Genomic DNA, 10,746 nt, shown 5'->3' with positions numbered 1-10,746 from the left:
TTGGTCTCAACCTGGGTACCACCCACCAGCAGCAGCCCATTGTGTAGACTCGGCTTGGGATCCCCAGGAGCGGGGTCGGGAAGAACCATTGGGCACCCCTTACGAAGCCCTCATGGTACAATCTGCTATTACGGACAACAGGGAACACCATTGTCAGCTGGTCATGGGCGACAGCCCTGAGCCGGAGGGGCCTTGGAGGGAGCTGGGCAGAAAGAGGCACCGCCAGCTACCCTCCAAGAAGAAGAGGTCCTGGAAGCCGTATAACAAGCTGACCTGGGAGGAGAAGAAGCGACTGGAGGAGAGGGAGTCGCAGCGGGCGTCTCAGATGCGGGCCGAGATGTTCGCCAAGGGCCCACCGGTGGCCCCTTACACCACCACCCAGTTCCTGATGATGAAGGACCACGTGGAGAGCCTGCAGGACATGAGCAAGCAGGATCTGATCCGTGAGTACATAGAGCTGGAGGAGTGCATAAGCCGCATGGAGGAGGAGAACAACCACCTGAGGTCACAGCAGGCTGACCCCCCAGGCTCCATGAACTGGAGATGGAGCTGGAGAAGCTCCAAGAGGAGAACCGGCGGCTGCGGAGGGAGCAGGGGGTGGCTGACCTTATGGGGCTCTGAGTCCCCTCTCTCTCCCCCCCCCCCCCGGACTCTGAGCACCAGTGCTACAACAAATATAACTTTTCCTTTTTATGAATCTCCTGTGATTGTCACTTCAGAGCCATAACCTGCCCCCTCCCATAGCGGGACACCTAGATGGCGGCGCACAGACCCATTCGCTGTCTTCACACTGACTTCTGGTGACTTTGCAGATCGCACAAAGACTTGGGGACTGACCGGCGTGTGATCTGACGACCCGGTGACATACCTGAGTCTGAAGCAGTTGTCAAGGGAGGTCAGTCATGCCAAACGGAGTTAACCTCGGACTAAAAGCTCTGAACCCGTCAACCCTACTGGACCAGGGAAGGTCCAACCGGATTTGCCGGAGCAGGGAGCAAAAGGGGGGCCATTGTGATACATTTGCCTATATGTCTCAGTATACTGCTCCCTGCTAGCCATGGGTAGAGGTAGAAAGGAATTTCATGTGTGATTCATTCCTCTGACCGGTTATTGACGTGCTAATGTCCCCTCACTATTCTAAAGGTTAATTGATCTATTGTGTTGTGTAAAGAAGATCTGTGTTTACCCTTAAAAGATGTGTATTGTATCATCAGGCTAAATGATTAGAGAAGTAGTATGTTAATTATTCTGATTGCTTCAGTGTAGTAATTAACTCCAGTGATGTCTTTATCTAAAGAAACGTGTCTGCATGGTCGGCTCCGACTTGTCTCCTATAATCTGTATGGGAAACCCCACTGTGTGAGGGGGGCGTTCCTAACAGGCTGTAACCACATATAAGCTGAGTTTGGTGTCAATAAAGTGTCTTGTTCTAGCAGTAAGCTTGGCATGTGTGGGGAATCCTGTGATGTTCTTGTATGGAGAGGAGGGAATGCTTGACGGGGATATCATACCGATACCGTCACAATACATACATACATACATACATACATACATACACACCCCCCTTCCCCCCTAAACATACAACCCCCCCCCCCCCTAAACACACACACACCCCCCCTGCACCCTAAACACACACACACCCCCCTGCACCCTAAACACACACCCCCCCCCCTGCACCCTAAACACACCGCCCCCATCACCCTAAACACACACACACACACACACACACACACACACACACACACACACACACACACACACACACACACACACACACACACACACACCCCCTGCACCCTAAACACACACACCCCCCCCCCATCACCCCCATCACCCTAAACACACACACACCCTAAACACAAGCCCCAGCCCCCCTGAACTCACACACAAGTCCCACACACACATTTGCACCCTGAATACACGTTTCCCTCTGCACAGAGTTCCGTCCCCCCTCCATAAAAGAGAAAATCTTCCTATAAAGACAAAGGAGTGAATGTCTTCGGGAGAATTGTATTCTGGACATGAATCGTCTATTCAGACTCCTCGCCATGAGAGCGGCCGGAGCACCAGACAACGCCGACCCGGAGACACCCGGAGAATTCCTCCAATTATCATGCAAATCCGTAAAATCACCTCACTATGGAGAGCCGAGCCGCTGAATGGAGGAACTCCGCATAGAATGACGGATGAAGAGGGAATGTGGAAAGACTCCCAATACCCCCCCCCCCCCCCGCCATACATAGCCAGCCCCCCCCCCCACCATACATAGCCCCCCCCCGCCATACATTGCCCCACCCCCCCCCCCGCCATAGATTGCCCCCGTGTTCTACACACATTCAGATCTCTGCTCCCTTCCGTATATCATCTCTTTCTATGACTGACATTTCCAACGCCAATAAAACTGGAGGCCGTATTGTGTAGAATAAACCTAAAACCGGGGGCCACGTTGCTTCTACTGGGGGCCACACTACCCAAGTAGATGTTGAGCTAATCACTAAAATCCTATACAAGTTCAAATAAGATCAGAAGTTTTTACTCTCGTTAAATCTTCAGGTTTATTAGAAGAATCCTTAGTGATCCCGCCATGGAGGTCCTTGCTCAGGGCGCTTCCTGTTATCAGGTGACAACGCTCTGTCCTTGTCTGCCAATTGTGCTCCTGTGTTGTCACCCCGTCACACGGACATTTGATGGAGAGTACAAGTGGTCATTTCAGCACACGTGACACAGACACGGCCCACGGCCGTCACCATCAGGAAATCCACCCCGAGAAAGGTCATTCTGCCATCACTGGAGTGCATGGAGACAGGAAGTGGATGCAGAGGGGCCCCAAGAGATCAGCAGCACTAGAAAAGGGCCACAAATAAGGAGTGAGGGCAGGGCTGGACTGGGACAAAAATTTGGCCCTGGACTTTATCCAGATTGGCCCACTTTGACAGGTCTCTCCCATGGCCGGACAAATCCTGCACCCCCCCCCCCCCCCCCCCCGGCCACTAGCCGTTCTACTTTATTAGAGTAGAACGGCTGGTACTGGTCCTCTTATAGGCAGTACCAGTGGGAAGCTAGACATTATTTCACCAGGGGCAAGGAATCAGTTTGGTGCCCCCCCCCCTTATGGGACAAGATTAGGCAGAAGTGAGAAACTCCCAGGCCATAGCTGTTGCGTCAGCTGTCTGTCCCCTCCCCCATGCTCCTCTTATCCTCCCCCTGCTTCTCTGTTCCCCCCAGGTGAGCGCTGCGGGAAGGGAGAGACAGAGGAGCGGAGGGGGGCAGCGGTCCGCTGTCACTGAAGCTGGCCCACCGGGAAACTCCCTGTAGTCCCAATGGCCAGTCCATCCCTGAGTGAGGATGGACTGGCCATTGGGACACGGGGCCCAAAAAATCATTGGCCTGGCATAAGACTGCGCAACCTAGAGAATCAACAATCTGATAATATAAAACATTAAGGTGGTCTGCGGTGACACCCCCGACTTACCTGGGTTCAGACCCGGGCTCACCCTGCCAATGTAGAAGTAGAGAATGATGGCCACCCCGATATTCACCAGAGCGTAGATCCACTGAATGATGAACATGATGACCAGAGAGAGGATGGCCTGCGAGGACGGAGGAGAGGTAACACATTGAGGATGGAAGCAATGAAATTAACATATTGGAGGATAAAAGAGATATAATGTAATATATTGAGAATAAAGGAGGAGATACAATGTAATATATTGAGGAAGGAGGAGATGAGACATAGCATATTGAGGATGAAGGAGCTACAATGTAATATATTGAGGAAAGAGGAGATACAATGTAACATATTGAGGAAGGAGGAGATGAAATGTAACAAGTGGAGGAACAGAAGAGGAGGTGTGGGAATTCCCGGAGATCGGCTCACCCCGATGAAGGACACCCAGTGATTGCACAGCTTGCTGTAGAAGGACGAGGACAGACTCTGGATCTCAAACTCCGGAACCTTCTGCTTCTGGCTGGGATCTGCAGGAGGCAAAAATCAGTCATTAGAGACACTGAGGTTTGGGGGGACATCTGCCCCTCCCCAGAGGAACCCCAGAAATCATTTCCAGGTCTCAGGAAACGCCTACCGAAAATTTGTATCCACAAATCACCGCACATTACATCATCAGCGAGGTACAGATAATAGAATTAAAAAAAATAAAGAAGAACATAAGACACCCAAGGTGAATCACTTTAAAACCCTCGACTCTATATGATAAAATAATTCTGTATTTATCATGATAGTAATATGAAGACTAATAATTAAGTCCAGAAGAAACTCGTACATTGATCAGTGAGAAGAATGTCCCTTACATTGGTGATCAGTGGGAAGAATGTCCCTTACATTGGTGATCAGTGAGAAGAATGTCCCTTACATTGGTGATCAGTGGGAAGAATGTTCCTTACATTGGTGATCAGTGGGAAGAATGTTCCTTACATTGGTGATCAGTGGGAAGAATGTCCCTTACATTGGTGATCAGTGAGAAGAATGTCCCTTACATTGGTGATCAGTGGGAAGAATGTTCCTTACATTGGTGATCAGTGAGAAGAATGTACCTTACATTGGTGATCAGTGAGAAGAATGTCCCTTACATTGGTGATCAGTGGGAAGAATGTCCCTTACATTGGTGATCAGTGGGAAGAATGTTCCTTACATTGGTGATCAGTGGGAAGAATGTCCCTTACATTGGTGATCAGTGAGAAGAATGTTCCTTACATTGGTGATCAGTGGGAAGAATGTCCCTTACATTGGTGATCAGTGAGAAGAATGTCCCTTACATTGGTGATCAGTGGGAAGAATGTCCCTTACATTGGTGATCAGTGAGAAGAATGTTCCTTACATTGGTGATCAGTGGGAAGAATGTCCCTTACATTGGTGATCAGTGGGAAGAATGTTCCTTACATTGGTGATCAGTGAGAAGAATGTTCCTTACATTGGTGATCAGTGAGAAGAATGTCCCTTACATTGGTGATCAGTGAGAAGAATGTTCCTTACATTGGTGATCAGTGGGAAGAATGTCCCTTACATTGGTGATCAGTGAGAAGAATGTTCCTTACATTGGTGATCAGTGGGAAGAATGTCCCTTACATTGGTGATCAGTGAGAAGAATGTACCTTACATTGGTGATCAGTGAGAAGAATGTCCCTTACATTGGTGATCAGTGAGAAGAATGTTCCTTACATTGGTGATCAGTGAGAAGAATGTCCCTTACATTGGTGATCAGTGGGAAGAATGTCCCTTACATTGGTGATCAGTGAGAAGAATGTCCCTTACATTGGTGATCAGTGGGAAGAATGTCCCTTACATTGGTGATCAGTGAGAAGAATGTCCCTTACATTGGTGATCAGTGGGAAGAATGTTCCTTACATTGGTGATCAGTGAGAAGAATGTCCCTTACATTGGTGATCAGTGGGAAGAATGTCCCTTACATTGGTGATCAGTGGGAAGAATGTCCCTTACATTGGTGATCAGTGAGAAGAATGTTCCTTACATTGGTGATCAGTGAGAAGAATGTCCCTTACATTGGTGATCAGTGAGAAGAATGTCCCTTACATTGGTGATCAGTGGGAAGAATGTCCCTTACATTGGTGATCAGTGGGAAGAATGTCCCTTACATTGGTGATCAGTGGGAAGAATGTCCCTTACATTGGTGATCAGTGGGAAGAATGTCCCTTACATTGGTGATCAGTGGGAAGAATGTTCCTTACATTGGTGATCAGTGAGAAGAAATGTCCCTTACATTGGTGATCAGTGAGAAGAATGTCCCTTACATTGGTGATCAGTGAGAAGAATGTCCCTTACATTGGTGATCAGTGGGAAGAATGTCCCTTACATTGGTGATCAGTGGGAAGAATGTTCCTTACATTGGTGATCAGTGAGAAGAATGTCCCTTACATTGGTGATCAGTGGGAAGAATGTCCCTTACATTGGTGATCAGTGGGAAGAATGTTCCTTACATTGGTGATCAGTGGGAAGAATGTCCCTTACATTGGTGATCAGTGAGAAGAATGTACCTTACATTGGTGATCAGTGAGAAGAATGTCCCTTACATTGGTGATCAGTGAGAAGAATGTTCCTTACATTGGTGATCAGTGAGAAGAATGTTCCTTACATTGGTGATCAGTGAGAAGAATGTTCCTTACATTGGTGGTCAGTGAGAAGAATGTTCCTTACATTGGTGATCAGTGAGAAGAATGTTCCTTACATTGGTGATCAGTGAGAAGAATGTCCCTTACATTGGTGATCAGTGGGAAGAATGTCCCTTACATTGGTGATCAGTGGGAAGAATGTTCCTTACATTGGTGATCAGTGAGAAGAATGTCCCTTACATTGGTGATCAGTGGGAAGAATGTCCCTTACATTGGTAGCTGCTGAGTCTGGCCAGTGGTCTTGGCTCTGGAAGTTTGTAGGCATCATGTTGAAGGTCAATCTAAACTCCTCAAAGAACCCCTACCAACCTCTGAAGGAACCCCCCCAATCTTGCACAGAACCCTGCCTGAGAATCGCTGTGCATTGGATGGTGTGACGGGGGGGCGGGGGGACGGGGGGGGGGGGGGGAGATCACTTGCACCTGTACAGCACACCTACCTGCACCGCACTCCTCCACTGCAGTCCAGCACTTCTTTCTCCACCTCCACCAGCAGAGATCAATGAGAAGAGTGCAGCCTATCAGGAGCAATGATCACCCCCAGGAGAAGCTTCTGCAAGGAGCACACAGGTTGGAGCTCCTGGGGCTGGGGACGGGGTGAACCCCTGGCACTCGCTCCTGAGGGCCCCTCTAGGGAGTGTTGCTCGCATTGTACAGTTGTATTCGTTCCTCGGAAACACCTTTAGACAAGATATAAAAACAGAACAGACAGACTTACACCACCACCAATCCTACATGTGGCTCCACCTTGCAGCCCGGCTACATACCTTCTCTCTCCTCGGCTCCCGGCTGATGGACCTCTGTGAAGAGCTTCTCCCGATCCTCGGTCCCCTCGACATACTCCTCCTCATCACACATACATTGCCCTGCTTCTCCCTGGTTGTCCAATGGGTCTTCACCAGCTTCACGGTCTTCCCGGCCCTCATCAGTGGTGCCACCGTCCTCCCGGACCTGGTCAGGTGTGCTCCTGCCCTCATTGGCTGCCTGGTCAGGTGTGCTCCTGCCCTCATTGGCTGCCTGGTCTGTATTCCCATAATCTGCCGTTTTGGCCACTGCCCCGTTCTCCTTCTCCTCGACTGTCCTGTTGGCCGTAGGACCCTCAAGGTCAGTGTTCAGCTTTAAGTCCAACTGGAAACTATCTTGCAAGGTCTGCTTGGCGGGTTTCCTGGACTTCATAAGTTTCATGAAATTCTTCTCTTTCTTATCTGGAGTCTTTGTGGACTCTGTATGGCCCTCCTTAAAGAGCTGGTCCATGTCCTTGGTGAACGCCAGCAAGGTCCCATTTGACCCATAGCTGGTGGACTTGTCAAGGATCAGAGGCTGAGATGGACTGGGTGTCTTGGGGGCGGCTTGGCGGACCACCTTGTAGCAGCGCTGGAGATTGTAGGTCATGGTCACCGAGAAGTACGAGTAATCCACGACGCTGTACGTCAGCATGAAATTGATTGTAACAATCGGCGCCAAGATGTTGACTTGGCCAACGAAGACGAAGGCCATCGTGAGGAGGCCAGTCAGGAAGATGGCCGCCACCGGGGTCTTGTTGGGTCCTCTCTACATGGCAAGAGACAAAGACAGCAGTCAGAATTGGTAACAAGAACAGTTTGGAAATCTTTTATAGAGAGTGTTGCCCCCCCCCCCAGTATATATATATATATATATATATATATATATATATATATATATATATATATATATATATATATATATATATATATATATATATATATATATAAATATATATAGGCCCAGATTCTCAACCGAGATGCAACGGCGTATCTCCAGATACGCCGTCGTATCTCTGCGTTGAGCCGTCATATCTATGCATAGATATCCATTAGATCCGACAGGCGTAAGTCTCTTACGCCGTCGGATCTAAACTGCATTTTTTTTTGGACCGCTAGGTGGCGCTTCCGTCGAAATCCTCGTCGAGTATGCAAATTAGCTAGATACGCAAATTCCCGAACGTACGCGCGGCCGACGCAGTGAAGTTACGACGTTTACGTTAGGCTTTTCCCGGCGTATAGTTGCCCCTGCTATATGAGGCGCAGCCAATGTTAAGTATGGCCGTCGTTCCTGCGTCGAAATTTTAAAAAGTTATGTAGTTTGCGTAAGTCGTCCGTGAATGGGGCTGGACGTCATTTACGTTCAGGTCGAAACCAATGACGTCCTTGCGACGTCATTTGGAGCAATGCACACTGGGATATTTTACGGACCGCGCATGCGCAGTTCGTTCGGTGCGGGGACGCGCTTCATTTAAATGATACACGCCCCCTACCCGCCGAATTTGAATTTCGCCGGGTGATTTACGCTGCGCCGCTGCAACTTACGGAGCAAGTGCTTTGAGAATACAGCACTTGGTCGTGTAAGTTGCGGAGGCAGAACGTAAATGAGATACGTTACGCCCACACAATTTTGCGCGGCTGTACGAGAATCTGCCCCATAGATTATATATGTATAAGACGACATTCACTATGTCTCCCTCTACATCTAATTTTCTAAATTTCCGAAATTTATAATTTTCTAAAATTTCCGAAATTTATAATTTTCTAAAATTTCCGAAATTCGGAATTTCAAAAATTCAAAAATTCAGAATTCGAAAATTTTAAAATTCGAAAATCCGAAAATGAATAAAAAAAGAAAAAAACAGAAATTCGTCAATTTCGGAATTAATAAATTAGTCAAAATTCGTAAAAGAAACACCAATTTGGAACGAAACGAATTGCACATGTCTAGAGATTACCGGGAGACCAGACGGGACCGCATGTTCTACTGGAGAGATTCTTCTACCATGGGGACACCACAGGACCCATCTAACAAAAATGATACAACCAATCACAGGACAGGGGTTTATTGTCCTCCGTCTTACCATTGGTAGCTTAATGCTCATGTAGGGTACATGCTTCTTGTACTCCATACTTCTGGTGTTTCGTGTGACGTGCCGTACTTGGGACATTGTTTCTGCCCGATGTTTACTGTAATTGCTTTGGTTGGCTATCCCTACATAATTGTATGATGAACCAAGGATATGTGTGTGAGCCGCTCCCCATGAGTATTGCTGGGTGGAGTGAAACGCGTTGGGGGCGTGGCCTGGCGGGGATCCAGGCTGAGACTGTCGTTATCTATCATACAGCAGGTCTTGCCTTGATGTGCGGCTCCCGGGACACCTAATCACCCTCTACATAATTGTATTCATTACATTGTTAGTGTATGTGCACCATTATTAATCTCTCTCTCCTGAAGACTCTGACTGCATGAAACATGTTGAGCTTAATGTGAAGGGATGGTGGAACCCTGAAGGGTAAGGAGGCGGGGCAGTGGCACGCAGTCGGCAAGAGGCGGGGCCTGGGGGCACGCAATCGGCAAGAGGCGGGGCCTGGGGGCGCGCAGTCGGCAGGAGGCGGGCCTGGGGGCACGCAGTCGGCAAGAGGCGGACCTGGGGGCACGCAGTTGGCAAGAGGCGGGCCTGGGGGCACGCAGTCGGCGGGGCCTGGGGGCGCGCAGTCGGCGGGGCCTGGGGGCGCGCAGTCGGCGGGGCCTGGGGGCGCGCAGTCGGCGGGGCCTGGGGGCGCGCAGTCGGCGGGGCCTGGGGGCGCGCAGTCGGCGGGGCCTGGGGGCACACAGTTGGCAAGAGGCGGGCCTGGGGGCACACAGTCAGTCGGCAAGAGGCTGGGGGCACACAGTCAGTCGGCAAGAGGCGGGCCTGGGGGCACACAGTCGGCGGGCCTGGGGGCACACAGTCGGCGGGCCTGGGGGCACACAGTCGGCGGGCCTGGGGGCACACAGTCGGCGGGGCCTGGGGGCACACGAGTCCCTAAGCCCCATCATTGTGTAGTTCTAGGTAATGCAGTCCTCGTATTCCCGGCTCTGCTCTCCATGTTATTATCACACACATTTATCCCGGACAGAGCCGGTTGGCCGGACATTTAGCCGGGACTCTTCCCTTCGGGGTCATGAGATTTCTCCGATGATCATCGGGATCTTGGTATGCGGATGAAGGAAGGGCGTTACCAGCCCAGCTTCCCCCGGGGCCTGAAACATGTGCTGCATCATGCTGCATTACTGTGCGATATAAATGTCAGTCCCGGGCTGATCTCTATCCTCCGATATCACATGACCAGAGCGATCGATGGGAAAACCGCAGACCGTCCCGTATATCCGGGGGGGGGGGACGAGGGGGGCTTCCCCATCCCCCCCGATAATCAGCTCACACCCGGCAGACACCTAATCCCGACATCCGTTCTCACACTTCTAATGAGGAGGAGAATGCGGCCAAATCCATAATCCCGATTACCGGGGGAATTACCGCCAAACGCCGAGACTCCGCCCTGAACCCGAGATCGGCTTAAAGGGGAAGTACAGGGAACGGTCAGCGCTTCTCCCACAACGTCATCGTAGATTTCACAGTCTATGAACTTCCTGTATACGAGGATCCCCCTAGTGGCTGCTTGTAGGTCAGGCAGTGTGGTCAGCTTCTGGGCTGAACTGCCAAGATAAAATAAATTAGCATGCTACCCCCTAAGCATAAATCCCCCCTTCTTCCCAGTACAAATCCACCCCCCTGCTGACATTCCCCCCTCCAGGGACAAATCCTTGCCCCCCCCCC

General features: G+C 50.1%; 1 protein-coding gene across 3 annotated transcripts in view; it reads right to left on the bottom strand.

The window, feature by feature from the left end:
• SLC12A8 (solute carrier family 12 member 8) overlaps positions 1 to 10,746 on the bottom strand; it is a 46,161-nt gene that overhangs the window by 4,939 nt on the left and 30,476 nt on the right. The window contains exons 10-13 of one of the 3 annotated variants that reach the window (XM_040358325.1): positions 7,161 to 7,694; positions 6,911 to 7,127; positions 3,878 to 3,975; positions 3,473 to 3,590 (exon numbers count right to left, since the gene is read on the bottom strand). In XM_040358325.1, the coding sequence (XP_040214259.1) occupies positions 3,473 to 3,590; positions 3,878 to 3,975; positions 6,911 to 7,127; positions 7,161 to 7,694 (967 nt within the window). Of the gene's footprint in view, positions 1 to 3,472; positions 3,591 to 3,877; positions 3,976 to 6,600; positions 6,824 to 6,910; positions 7,695 to 10,746 lie in introns of those variants that run through there. The other 2 variants (XM_040358324.1, XM_040358326.1) reach the window with 2 other exon arrangements.

Source organism: Rana temporaria, chromosome 6 (assembly GCF_905171775.1).
Source record: "Rana temporaria chromosome 6, aRanTem1.1, whole genome shotgun sequence".
Lineage (NCBI taxonomy): Eukaryota > Metazoa > Chordata > Amphibia > Anura > Ranidae > Rana > Rana temporaria.
Note: the sequence above shows the minus strand (reverse complement) of the source record. Positions and strands in the feature narration are given on the sequence as shown.